The following is a 15,082-nucleotide window of genomic DNA, read 5'->3' as shown; positions in this document are numbered from 1 at the left end:
CACAGATATACTTGTCGTGACCACAAACGGGTTTAAAAAAAAAACATTGAACTCTGCAAAATTCCAAATTTCAATCAGGCTAGTTCTTATTGCAGATAACTCTCCGAAGGAGGGGGAGTTTCGATTTTTCTAAAAAATAACTTCAAGTTCACAGGTTTTTCTATCAAGGAAACAGTAGAAAAAAATTTGGAAGCAGCTGGAATCAAAGTTGACATCAAAAACTGAAAAATAATCGTTATCAGTATTTATAGGTCTCCCAATGAAAGCGATAATGTTTTCTTTTGAAAATTATAATCTTTATTGCCAAACCTGACCAACCTTCAGCTTAATTACGTCTTGATGGGCGATTTCAATGTCGACATACTGAACAACACATCCTACCACAATACGGCTTGTCGATATGCTACGGTCCTTCGGCTTGGAGTTGTTGGTTAAATCTCCAACAAGAGTAATGCCAACTGCACAAACTGCTATCGACGTCGTCTCCAACATTCCAAAAGTCAGTAGTGTCTGTGGTTAATACAGCTATCTCGTATGGCCAAGAGTTTATGTAATTAGGGGAAAACAAATTGAGAGGGAGTCCAAAATTACAAAAACCAAAACTTCAAAAGAAAGTGATTTGAATCATTGCAAACATGAATTTGCCATGTCTTTACATAATGGAAACGGTTTCATTCTGTATGTCCAAATATACCCTAATAAGGGTCCGTGACGTGCATGGATATGAGACATAGGCAGAGACAACTACCATTCTGGAAAACAAAGAATGGTGGTTTATGAACACTTGCCTTCGCAAGCAGGTGTCCAATTTATCAAGAGATTGCCACCTTCCATTAAAAATGCACCAATGCCTAAGGCGTTAAAAACCCGTCTTAAACACTTTTAGACGTCAATGGCATTTCATAATGTTGGCGAGTTTTTGGCATGTAACTGGGAGACCACCCATTTTGAAAACAGACCCTGGCGTTGAAGATGGTGTAAATTGGCGAGTGACTAGAGTGAATGAGTGCAAAATTTGTATGTGTGAATTTGACACTGTGGTATGATTGCAAAATTTTATATTAAATGGCTGACTTTTATCATATAATGTATATTGTTTACGGTAATAAAAGATTTGAATCTGAATTTAAACAAACGTAAACATAAAGACAACATTCTAACACCAAAACATAAGGCTGACGTCAATGAAAACAAAGCGTCTCGGCTACGACGTTATTGACAACGGGCCAACTTGATCGTAAACTTTTTTCATTGTTACTGATTGATCAGCTGTGTTTGTGTATCATATAACATGCTTAAGAAAATATGTTTATTTTTAATGGAAATTGATATGAAATACGTGTAAAAATATAATGTATAATATTTTTAATATATTTTCTTAAAAATGTCTGGTAAACCGGATGTAGGCAATTTATACATGTTTTTAATGTATGCATTGGCACTGAGAGGTTAAATGATTGGGAATTCCAAACACAATTTTTGTCACCTGTTAAAATCTATGAGGTATTAAAGCAAAGCATTTTATTCATTCACTTCTACTATCATGAATTTTTGGCTTGCACAATGTCCTTTGTGTTCAACAAAACCAATCTAAGATAGAAACAAACAAACAAACAAACAATTGGCAGTTTATTTCAATTGTTTTACATTGTAAATGATGACACAAAAAAAAACCACAAGACGAATTAGTTTTTGTGGTGCAAGTGATAATGAACAAGTTTTACCAGATTAAATTGGCATTTATTTTCCTGACATGCTCTTACAGTACCTAAAATATTCTGCCATAAAAATAAAAGGTTATTGCTTGTACGAAGTTGTACCTGTGCAAATAACATTGTTGGTTATGTACTTTACAAGCAGTTTTAATGTTGCAGGGATGTACAAGGGCTTATCACAAGAAAGGGATACTAATGGCGAAGTTCCCCTCCATACTGCCATTCGGGTCTCCAGCCCGCCGTGGTAAGCGCGATGAAATCATTATTCTGGATTGTATCTGGAATGCAAAGAAAAAAATGTTGTTCGCTCTGGATGTTTTATTTTGGAGAATGCAGCCCCTCCTTAGCTGTGATGTAAGTACAGAGCTTTTGTGGAGTACAATAAAACCTATTAAGATTAGTTTTAACTGTTTCAATTCACAGTTTGTTCCTGAAATACAGGGTCTCATTGGTTTGAACCTTGGAAAGTTTAAATATAAACAAAGATGAGGTGATGTTTCACTTTAAAACTTGTTTTAAGGTAAATATAAAAAAATTGTTTTTAGTTTTTATCTGTATCCGTTTCAAAATGGTGGCCATATGTATTCAAAATTAGGATTTTTTTACTATTTTCTCCAACCCCAAATTAATGTTGCTACTAATTGAATTAAATTCAATTGAAACCACTTTTTTGATAGTGAATAAAAAAATGTATGATCATTTCATAAATGATCATTTTGCGCAGGCCATTATTCTTAGTTTCATACCGGATACATATATGCCTGATGTAACAATCAAAAGAGATATGCGGCCGGAAAACTTTTAACTTTTAAATCTAAGTTCTCACAAAATAATTGGTCCTTTTTAAATTATTGTGTTACCGATAACAGTGAGTATAAGGTTCTTAACAACTACCTAATTCTGAAACTTTATACATTCTGCCCATTAAAACCTTAAAAAAACAAACGAAATCAATAAATAAATACTTGAATAACAAAAAGAATTTTAGTTTTACACAAGAAGATTACTATTTAAAATTCTATTAATTAACATTAAAATAATGAAGAATTCAAACAGTTTTATAGAAACTATTATTTACTGAAGGGTCATAAATGCAGGTAAAGCTTACAATGTAGAAGATACATTCAACAAGTCTGATAATGAGTCTAAAAATACTTAGGTGATAATAAATGGAGTAAAAGGAGATAACCGTCTGATTCCTTGTACAGATCTGAATTTTAAAAGTCAAAACACGTTTGTTCAGAATACCTCGAAAGTTGCAAACCATTTCAATAGTTCTTTTGTGTTACTAGCGTAACAAAAAATGTCACTAAATCTTTGCAATATTATCCCAGATGACATTACCAATAGTGTGACTGCTTCCATGGGTCTACCTCCTGTTCACAGAGTGTAGGTTGCCGCTGTTGTATAGAAACTAAGGGCAAAAGATCTTGTGATAATGATTTTTCCATATGGACGTTTGAACAGTGCTACAGGTATTAACGCTATTAACGAATTTAATTCATTATTTATTTCAATGGATTGTACCTAATATTTAAATGGGTCTTTTCCTTCTTCTTAAAATGGCAAAGGTTATTCCAACCTTCAAAAATTATGATCCTCAAGAATTGAGTAATTAGCACCTGATTTTAATACTTCCCGTTCATAGTAAAGTTTAAAAAAAACCTATTTCGTAGTAGCCAACAAAGCTAGTTTGTTACTTTTCATATTCTGAGGGAAACCCAATTTGGATATAGAAAAAATAAAGGTACAATAGATACAATCACCAAATTAGTAGAAACTGTTGTCGATGGTTTGGAGAGAAGAGAACGTGCAAGCAAAGAGTATTTCTTGACCTCTGAATAGGTTTTGAGTGCATGTATAATAAAACACTTGTATAGATGTCTATACTGGCTTATAATAACCTATCTTTTGTGTGCTATAGGCTGATTTTCGCATGTACTGGCTGAGAACAAAAATCTCTGAGCTGAAGAAATATGACCAGCCTTTGCCACTAGGGGAGGGAGTTTACGATGTGCACCTGCCATCCCACTGTACTTTGTCCACTCTGCCTGCCGTGCTTGCTGACCATAATCCATCTGAGGTATGTTTGATATTGTAAATATATTTCTCACTGTCTAAGTTAAATATAGTATAGATCTTAGACTCGTGGCAATGCGTAAAAATAATTATAGGAAATACAAACTAAAAGCAAAATATTACTTATAAAACTGCAGTAAATGTGTTAAAATAGTTATCCATCTATGTTATTTCATACAGAAAGTATAACAATAATAAGTGTTATTATTATACTTGCCAAAAACCTTGTGAATCCTGTAAGATCATGTCTACAAGTAAACATTTCAAAAGTAATGTAACCAATCATGTATATCCTATCAAAGGAACTATCAACTGTGACTAAAAACCTTATTTGTCAATTTGATTGTAACTTCTGTTAAAAACAGTATGTCGGCCAAACATCAAATCCTTTACGTATACACAAGTAACTGGCCATCAATTTGACATTGTCCATAGCAACATAGAAAAACCTTTAACCAGTCACGCTATCAATGTACATAAACAAAATCATTTAGAAAATTGTTACATCATCAAAAGTATAAATAAAATCCTGAAAATTCAAACGAAAACCCTAATAGGTTGAAATTGAAAAAAGTGAAACTGCACACCAATTGTTACTTCAGACAAGACATCCAAGGGGGGTCTTAATTTAAGATAAATTTATTTTTCTTCTACTTATTTACACACTTCATGTCATGAATCATCAGCTGCTGATCTATTGTATTTATTTATAATGTTTGGTTTTTTTTGTTTAATTTCTTACCTTCTTTCTCTGTCATATTTTTTGTAAATATTTATACTTATCTGAAGAATTATATAGATACACAAAAATTCATAAATTTTTTGAACCATTATACCGTGGTTTATTTGTTGAAGAGATGGATAATAACTTGTTTCTGTGAATAATAAGTGCACGTAGCAATATGTACTTTGCATATTGCCCAGCAGCAGTTGTCCGAAAGAGATGCAGCAGACTCATGGTGTTGTGTGACAATAAATATAAAAAAAATATGGACTGAAAGCAAAATATTATTCATAAACCTGCGATAAATTGTTAATTTGGTTATCTCTTAATATGATACAGAAAGTAGAAAAATAATAATCTGTAATTTGCGTTCTGCTGATCAGCTGTTGTCCACAAGTTAACTTTTTTCTATTTATTTTATTCAAAGGGGCAGTTTCAAAAACCTAAGCATGTCAGTCAAAACAAGGGCTTTTTCCTCTCACCATTGTGTAATGAGAGAAATTAAGTATATTACAACTCGTTCAAGAAATTTGACGAACTACTGCAACTTACCAATGAGCTCCCTGTGTGGCATCGTCTGTCCTTTGACCAGTGTTGAAAGGTCTGTGCTCTCTCCCCCACTAGCTCATCACAGTCTAAAACTATTTGCTCAGCTGTCTTCTCATGTTACCACACATCCTACACAGAGGATCGCCGTTGTAGATACCCATCCAGTGAAAGTGCTTTCTCAGATGGCAGTGCCCTGTAATAAGCCTTTTAATCCATCCCAAAACACCTCTAGCTGTAATGCCCCTTGGAAAACCTCTCTTGGAGGAGAGAGTAAAACAAGCTTGCTCATCCTAAGCTCCGGTGTGTTGGCCCCTCTATTATGATGCTTATCTTTTGCCAAGGAGTTGATTACCTACATGCAAGTCTCCTGGATGTTCCACAGAATGGCTGAGGCCCCCGTGAACTTTGTTAATAATGCCTATTTTCCAATATATTAGTAACATAAACCATCCAAATACCTTGACCTTAAGGGTACATCATGGCAGTTTTATAATAATATAATTTTAGAAATAGCTTTAAGGACAAATATGTACTTATATTTTGATATGCCAATATATTGTACACACATAAATAACAGTTTCAAGGGCTAAAACATATGCTAACTACTAAAAATTGCATTAATAGTGAGTGCATGGCAATAATGAACAGCTGAAGCCATAACGCAGTGATTGTTGACAAATATCTACATCGTCCCTTGTCTGCCATATAAATTTCCCCGATTCTACCTTCCTGTTTAACAATTTTATTTGTCCTGTCCTATCTTTATTTATTGACATTATTTGCCCTACATACATCTTTTTAGTTCTCCAAAAATTATAAGGAACAACAATCCACTGGCTTTGCTGAAGCTCGTTAACATTGAGGTTTATCAGGTCTGGGAGTTCTAACTGGGCCGAATTGTCGTCAGATTCATCCTCCTCATGTTACATATCCCCTTCTAATGAAACTTTTCATTTGCATTTCGGTGCAAATTGAAGTAGGGAATTGGAGTAGGGTGTGTATGTGTAGTTATAGAGGGCTTTGTTGATGTAGGCACCCTTGTAGTTTGGGAGTTGGAATGGGTGAGGGAGGCATACAGTCTAAAGAAGGTGAAATAGAGATTTTGCTAGTTAAAGGAGTTAAAGCAGAAATTTGATTACTAATTGAAAGAGTAGGGTCTTTGGTAGTCGAAGGAATTGAAGTAAGAAGGTTGCTTGTTGAGAAAGTTGATATTTGTCAGGTGTAGTAAGGCTGGTAGGTGGACAAGGTGTTTGATCTAGTGACTAATAGCTACCACTTGTACTCTGCATACATTGTTCAACTGTTATAGCTGTGTCCGCCAGGTTTTTATCAGTTTTTGTAGTTGTTTTGAAATCGTGCCTCTTTGTGGGTCCTCACCTCCTCCTTCATCTCTGTCCACCACTCGAACAAACTTTCATCTCTTCTGTGGGTTTCACCTTTCTTAAATAGTACCAATTTCCCCTTTCCAATCTTACCCTCCAAGTAGAACAAATGACTCTGTAGTGCCAGCCACTGACTGTTGGACACAGCTGTTTGATTTTCAAATCTTTTCTGTAATTTAATCACTTTAGAAAAGTTCACGTCGTCAGCATTAAGGGTTAAGAGACCTTTCGTGGAAAATCCATTGACAAAAATCTCCTTTTTAACATTTGCATCAAGGATTTTTTTTCAACATCGGAACAAAATCTTATTTTAATTTGTTGGGGTCCGTTTTTGTACCTCCATTTTTGAACTTTCTTCTGCCAATGAGCCTTAACTGGCTAAAAGACGGCAACACCCAGTAGCTAAAGCACATGCATAGAAATAGGGGATAGAGCAATAATTTCAATTTGGTTTGAAGTGCAAAATTCATTTAAATGATATATATAATGTGGGATGTGTGCTCATCAACAAACATTATCACTGTTCTGGGTATATTGTTTGCCACAAGCTAAGAATTAAATACGTTTGTTATATATATTTGTAAAAGGACTCTCCAGTCATCCACCCAGAGTCAGTTTTGCCCAAATCCCAAGCTGCGGGATTAGTTTGAATTACATTAGGTGGGATTCTTTCGTACAAGTAAACCACTATGGGAGGTGCCATTTCTCCACTGCCACTTGCCGTCACCAATGCTGCTAAGCATTCTTTCTCAACATTGCCCGATATTGAATTTACGTTCACCACATTTGCAAGCACTTTTTTTTGCTTGGGGCACAAAAAGAATGCTGTCTCATCACAATTAAAAATTTGTGATGGATCGCCTAAAACAGGCATGACTTCCTTCATCTCACAGGGTCACAGTATTTGAATGGTTTACCTTAGTTTCATTACCCCTAATACCTATATGTCCTGGAACGCATCACAGAGTAAGATTGTCAAGTCGACCCAGCTTGGAAACAGTAATGTAGCAATCCCAGATGATTCTTTATCTGAACTTATTGGAGGACAGGGCATTAAGGACACCTACCTGTAAAGATGCCAATTTCAATGTCCTTGACACTTCAGATCAGATAAATGTCTGTGACTAAAAATTCAAAATATCTAAAATAGAATTTCCCCATATTGACCCCCCTGAGTATGTTCTTGCCTTCAAAAAGTAATTGAGAATTAATATTATTTTGAGATCTATATGAGTATATATGAGTATGTATCATCATGTATCAGTATAATTATGCCATACCTATACAAAATGTTGTATAGGTGGACGGAATTCTATTCTATCACAATGGTGCCCCTTACATATCTGGTCAGACACCACTGGTAGGCTGGCTCAAGCCGTACATGCTACCAGAGAGGTTCGGGGTGCAGGTGCCTCAGGAATATCTGGAACAGAGACCTCAAAACTATCAGAACCTGGAACAGTGGGTGGAAAAGGTGAGCCACAAACACAGCAAGAAGAATCAGGAGAAGAAAGTCTGTCGCCACAAGCGAAAAGGGAACAAAGACAAGGTACGTTAATAATTAGTTACATCGAAATTCTTATTTTTTTATCAGTTAAATGTAATATGGGAATACCCATATTATTATTACTATAAAAATCATTAACATGAAAAAACAACAAACACAATTATTATACCTAGTTTCTGGAAGACAGAATTTTAAATTTGGTTTGAATGAATGATTTTCATGGTAGAAAAAACTGCATGTTTTTAAAATATGATGTATTCAATTTTTCACTATAAAAAGCAATTTGTTCAAATGAGTGGAGAGGCAAGTAAAGTTTATATTTACATTAAAACAATTAATTAAAATTTCAAACAAGAAAAAAATTAAACTTGTTTATTTTGTCTATGCTATCATATTTAATTTGAAATAATACCTTGCAGTGGACCTTATGAGCTATTTTGCTAGCACTGTTTCTGATTAGTGTTGTTTTCTAGCAACCATTAATTTTGGTTTCATTAGACAAAGATATACTTAGCTGACACTTTATACATAGAAACTGTCATTCTATCTATTCTAAAAATGTCATTCTATCTATTCTGAAAATGATAGTGATCTTTGTTCACCTTACAAACAATTTTTCTGTATTTTCTGTGCAACTTTACACCCTTATAATACTTTATATTCATGGAATATAGTTCTTATCAGTAAAAATTACTAAACTTTTCTTATCTATGAATACTAACTCCTACAGATCTCTACACTACGTTTTACTATGTAACATAAAACATGTTTCTTAAATAGTGTAATTCACAGCCCATAAAAATAGGTTTTTCATCAGTATTGGAGAGGGTGATTTTATAATAATGGTTGAGTATTAGGATTTGGTCATGGATTTATCTCTTGTCCACTTTTCTCAATTAAACTAGTATAAAAACATACACTGGTATGGATGGTAACTATACAATTTAGCTGAATAGATATGAACCATTTATTATAAAAGAGAAAATATTATGTCAACAGTTAATTATCAAATTTAGGAGTATTTAAATTCAATTTGTATATTTTCTATATATTGTTCATTGTAATGAAGGTAATTATCATATTAACGGCCGGAGCGGAAAAATACGAGTTTTGCGTTATTAACTTATTGGAATCGTCCTATAGAACAAAAAAAGTATAAGATTTGATGGGGTGGAAATGAGAAATAACGAAGTTCTAGAACATAAAAAATTAAATAATTCCATGTTCTACATCCACGTCTAGCGTCACGTGACCTTTTGTGACCAATGACCATGATTCAACCTCGTGATGACGTCATCGGTTGCGCCGCCATCTTTGCAAACGTAAATGAAAAATAATACTGAAATGAGTAGAATTTTGATCAAAATGAACAATGTTTTTCTTAATTTTGAGCAACAAATTAATTACTTGTTATCGAAATGAGACGAGTGCCTCTGGCCATCAGCGCGGGGCAGCACCAAAGGTGCTGCCCCGCGCTGATGTCAATTAAAGAAAAACATCCCTCGAGATAGTACCTATCAGTAAAATATAAAATTCTAGAAGGGCTGATCAGAAATATAAATTGAAATGTAATGCAAAGGCAATTATGTAAAGTTAAAAAACTTAATAAATCATGAAAAACTCAAATATAAATATATAGATGGATATTAACCCTTTAAGGACCAACCGTCTGATTTATCGCCGGTGGCGTACTATGCGAAAAGGACCAACCATCTGGTTTATCGCCGGCGGCGTACTATGCAAAAAGGACCAGCCGTCTGATTTATCGCCGGCGGACTTTTCATATTTTTTAAGAGATATTTTAATCTTCTATATGGAATAAATATACTATTTTTCTATTCCCTGTATGTTTCTTACTATGATATCAAATTTTAACCGTCTTTGGAATCATCAGCTTGGTCAAAAAAATATTTTTCGGCCATGTTGTATGGTAATGTTGTCAGGATACTTTGGGATTATACCGACTACACCCAGACATGAATCGTTATTTGACCTCATGATTTTTCTCTCAAACACTTGAAAAATCGCACATTTTTAATGTGCACAGTTCTTGGAGCATGGCCAGAAAAACGCAAAATTTTCCTTTCACATGTCAAATTTTGGTCTGGTCCTAAAAGGGTTAACAGAGAACACTTACCATTAGTGTGTTGGCGGATATAGCTGAACAGCAGCAACAAAAGAGTGGATTTTTAAAAATTGCAACATTTAAAACTTCTTTTCTTACTAATTTTTCTAATTTTCCTATCGCAACGAAACAACAAAGGCTCCCGGTTTAAAAAAAACACGCGACTGCACGACGAACAAATACACTCATTATTAAAAATTCCATGTTCAATTAAAAAGGAAATAATTTCGTTTCGGTTAAAACGTAAACTCTTTACGTGCCCTACTAAACACTCCGACACACACAATTCACTAGGGTTGGTCTAACTAGTGGATGGTTGATTCACCTACTGAACACGATATCTTGTGAAAAACTGACTCTGCCCCTGAGAACTCAGATAACAGATACGTTATCAGGCTGCTATCAGTCCCGGCCGCAGATAATATTCAAGTACAGTAGAACCCCTCATATCCGGCCTCGGTTTTACCGCACCTCGGTTTATCCGGCCACTTCCCGGAAGCCAATATAGAAATTTATTTACCACGGCTTGCAGACGCGCAGTTGCACGCACTAGTCTCCCACGACTCTTGCGTTATTTTGGTGTATCTATTTGTTTACATTTTCCTGTGTTGTCCTAAATTGAGCTAATAGGTTTAACCTGTAAACTGTTCGTTGATTATTTCCAGTGCGGTTAGTACAGTACAGTACAATTGTTTTGTTTCGTCAAGTTCTGTGTACTGTAGGTTGTTTTATCCGGCCGAATCGTTATCCGGCCAGGGGCTCGGTCCCGTGGTGGCCGGATATGAGGGGTTCTACTGTAAACATATTATCCAGACACAGCACACAAACTGAACATTAAACATTAGAAACTTAACCACTTATGAATATACCCCCTAAAATCATGTTATTTGTCATTTGCACCCCCTAGTACTATATATATTTTTTGTTCAGGAGGGTGAGCAGAATACGTTGGTAACGTCAAATTCGTGATTTGCCGCCCCGGCCTTTTATCTTACAGCTACGGTAATGAATTATAATAGTATATTAAACTGCTGTAATTAAACACTATTCCTGATATCTACGTTTCCCAGATGGAGTTGGATTCAACTGAAGCTTCCACAAGCTCTTCTGTGGTGGCTGAGTCTTCCGTATGTGAGATGAGCGAAGGAATGGAAGAAACTTCTTCTTCTGAAGTGACTGACTCTTCTCTATGTGAGATGAGCGAAGGTGTGGAACAACTGGACTCTTCTGAGGTGACTGAGCCGTCTGTTTGTGAGATGAGAAAAAACGTGGGAAATTTGGAATGTACCTCGGACAACTGACAAAAACCTTTCTCGTGTTTACCTCATACTAAGGGCTGTGAATGTTATATTTTTCACACTATTTAATATGTTACATTTATGATATTCATTATAGGTTTCAGGGAGTGTTCAGGTGTATGTTCCAGGGAGTGTTCAGGTGTATGTTCCAGGGAGTATTCAGTTATTTACGGTTTCAGTGTAAAAATTGCTACAGTATTAATTGATGTGTATATGAAGTTTTTACAAATTTCCCAAACTTTTTAGACAGTACTATTATAATAAAAATGTCAGATTTATCACCATATACTGTTTATATACTGTTAATGATCATCATACCTGTAGTTAGGAGTATTGTGTGACAACATTGGACATGTTTACTTCATTACCAAACTTGTGTGATCTCATAGTTATGGTAAAGTAACTAACTAAATTGTATTTATAGAACAAGTGCTATGAATATTGTTACCATTTTAATAACCTATATTTTCTTAAACATTCAAATAGTGCCAATAAGGCTTTTGTATTTTATTATTATTTGAATAAAAACAATTCAGCATTTCCTTTTGTTGGTTTTTCCCTACCATACTACAACTAATATTAATCTTTAGAACGTCATTGATGTCATTGTGGAAGGTGATAAGCAATGAATTTTCTCCAACTCATAGTAGTGAGGTCAGTCTAGATCCAGAAGAATTAAATTCTTTTTTTTTTAGACTCTATTAATCAGTTATGCAAAGGAAAAATCCAAGCCCCTACAATCCAGAAGAATTTTTGGGAGAAGGACGGAAATCAACTTCCATTCACATGGTCTGAAATATCTTCATCAGTTGTAATTAAAGCAGTTTCAAAATTTTCAAACTCAAATTCTATGGATTACTATTGCCTTTCTAACTTTATTATTAAACAAACAATTCATCTGATTAGTGAACTGCTTGCTTTTGTTTTCAACAAAGGCTTGTATGAGGGATATTTTGTGCTATCACTCAAAATTTTAAAAATAATCCCAATTTTCAAAAAAGGAGATAAAAACTTGCCCCAAAATTACAGACCTATTTCAACCACTCCTATATTTTCTAAAATATTTCAGTCTTTAATGTACAATCAGCTTGGTTATTTTTTTGAGTCACTAAACTTACTTTTCCACAGGTCAACATGGTTTTCGGTAAGAAATCTACTACCTCTGCAGTACTTAATTTGATTGATTTATCTTTGGATGCTTTTGAAAGAAAAGAGTCAGTTTCTGTAGTTCTATGTGATCTTAGTAAGGCTTTTGATGGTGTTCCATTTAATATTCTGTCAAATAAACTAAAATTCTACAGTATTGAGGATAGCTCATTAAAAATAATTCAGTCGTATCTATCTAATAGCAGTCAATTTGTTTCAGTAAAAAATAAAAGTTCATCTATAAAACCCATCGAGACAAGTGTGCCTTAAGGCTCCGTTCTAGGTTCCTTCTTTTTCTTAGTATACATAAATGATTTGCCTCGAAATTTAAATGTTCATTCGATTATTTATGCTGATGGCACCAATTTAATGGCCTATCACAAAAATCTTAACTATTTAAAACATCACTAAACAAGCAGAAGAGCTCTTTGCTGGTTTTCTTCTAATAAACTAACTTCTAACTCTCAAAATACACAATACTAACTCTAAGCCTTAAGCAAGAAATTAACATGGAATCTATCAAGCTTTTGGGATTTCATGTAGATTCTAAGTTACAATGATCCCTGCATATTGAAACAGTTTGTAAAAAAATATCAAGAGTAAATTACCTACTACGGAAATTGAAAAACTTTGTAAGCTTGGAATATTTAAGAACATTATATTTCGGTCTGTTTCAATCACATATACTATATGGTATACTAGCTTTGGGCCATTCTCCGTGTGTAAATGATATTCTTTTATTACAGAAAAAGGCAGTCCGTAACATTACAGGAGTGGGTTCGCTTGCTCACTGTAAGCCACTTTTCATTCAACTCAAAATCCCCACAGTTGTAAATTTGTATGTTTTTCAGGTACTATTACATACCAAAACAAATTTACAGAATTTTCTAACTAGAAATTATATTCATAAGTATACTGTAATACTAAAGGTGGAGTTAAACTTAATATACTTCCTCACAGACTGGCTAAAACTGGTACCTCTTTCAAACTAAACTGTATTTATTTTTGTAATAGGCTGCCTGATAGTGCAAAATATGTTAGTTTTAGACTCTTCCAACATTATTATTGAGTAATTTTATATCTTATAAATAAAATTGAATCGCAAAATGTGTTGGTAAGCGCTAATCTTGATAACGGCTGGACCAATTCGGTTAATTCTTATTGTAAAATGTCAATTGCAATCTGAGGAAGGTTTTTATGAAGAAAAAGTTAAAAAAAGTTACCTGGAATATTTTGGAATTCAGAAAAAATTGTAGTTTTTACGTTTCATAATTAAAATGAAACTGGCACTAAACAGCTATAGTTCGACAAACTTTCTGAAACATCTGTTTACATTTACATTTTATTTTATCAATAATAAGTAAACAGTGCTTGATCGGTAGTGTAATGCAGATAGTAAATAAAACATTAATATATAAATTTTACTCCAGTCAATTTATATATAAATTTACTAAGGCTGGTACTTTTAAAATTTTGAACATCCGTTTACAGTGTTCTCTGGTATGTTCTATATTAATTTTTCTTAAGGTTTTCTTTTGTAAAAATAAAATTTCTTTAACCATAGAGCTGTTACCCCAAAAATATCAATCCATATCTTAAAACTGATTGAAAGTATGCAAAGTAGCATGTCCTTTCATAGGTTATTAGAATTACGTTAATTAGACGAATTATGAGATATATAATAACACGACTAAGTCTGGTTTTAATATAGTCAATATGACTGTTCCAGTCTAAGTGGCTGTCTATGTAAATACATAAAAATTTACTAGAATGCAATAAGTTATTGTTTGCAATGCATTTATGGGGTTTAAGACTAAAAAACACATTTTAGGTTTTTTTGTTATTGAGTGAAATGCAATTAGAATCAAACCACAGTTTTGCATCTTGCATGATCTCATGAGCCAACCTTTCCAGTTTGTCAATCATATAATTTGTATTTACAAAAATTGTATCATCTGCATATGATGTTTTACACTTTACGGAAAAGGGTAAATCAATAATATAGATTAAAAAAAGAGAAGGACCTAAAACTGACCGTTGTGGTACGCCCCACTCCACATGAACGATGACAACTGTCCATTAAAAGAAATTGACTGTTTACGATTTTTCAAGTAAGGTTTAAAAAAATTTATTGAGCACTCTGACAATCCATAATAAGATAATTTCATTAAAAGATCAGAATGGCTGACACAGTAAAAAGCCTTTTGAAGATCACATAAAGTGACTTAAGCATAGGTTTTATTTTCAAAGAATAGATCAATTTGTCTCAACAAGTTGTCCTGGGATCTGTTGCTGATCTCCCTTTTCTAAAACCAAATTGTAATATATTTAACAGATTGTTATTTACAAAACAATATTTACTTGTTCATATATTTCAACTACTTTCGATAAAACTGGTATAATAAAGACAGGATGGTAACTATCAGGCTGACTCTTGACCCTTTTTCTAAATTTAGTAAACTGGCGATATTTTAAGTTCATCAGGGAAAACCCCTTTATTCGGAATCCTATTCATACAAATCGAAAGAGGATAATTCAAACTATTTTTTTTCAATAA

At 33.8% G+C, this 15,082-nt stretch overlaps 1 protein-coding gene across 1 annotated transcript in view; it reads left to right on the top strand.

The window, feature by feature from the left end:
• Nucleotides 1-11,919, top strand: part of LOC124354630 (snurportin-1) — a 29,361-nt gene extending 17,442 nt beyond the window's left edge. Inside the window, exons 4-7 of the mRNA XM_046805245.1 lie at nt 1,875-2,069; nt 3,640-3,798; nt 7,750-7,998; nt 11,152-11,919. Of these exons, the coding sequence (XP_046661201.1) occupies nt 1,875-2,069; nt 3,640-3,798; nt 7,750-7,998; nt 11,152-11,382 (834 nt within the window). The 3' untranslated portion in view covers nt 11,383-11,919. The remainder of the gene's footprint in view (nt 1-1,874; nt 2,070-3,639; nt 3,799-7,749; nt 7,999-11,151) is intronic.
• The last annotated feature ends 3,163 nt before the right edge of the window (nt 11,920-15,082 follow it).

This window comes from Homalodisca vitripennis, chromosome 2 (assembly GCF_021130785.1).
Source record: "Homalodisca vitripennis isolate AUS2020 chromosome 2, UT_GWSS_2.1, whole genome shotgun sequence".
NCBI lineage: Eukaryota > Metazoa > Arthropoda > Insecta > Hemiptera > Cicadellidae > Homalodisca > Homalodisca vitripennis.
The sequence above is the reverse complement of the archived record's forward strand: the minus strand, read 5'-3'. Positions and strand labels throughout refer to the sequence as shown.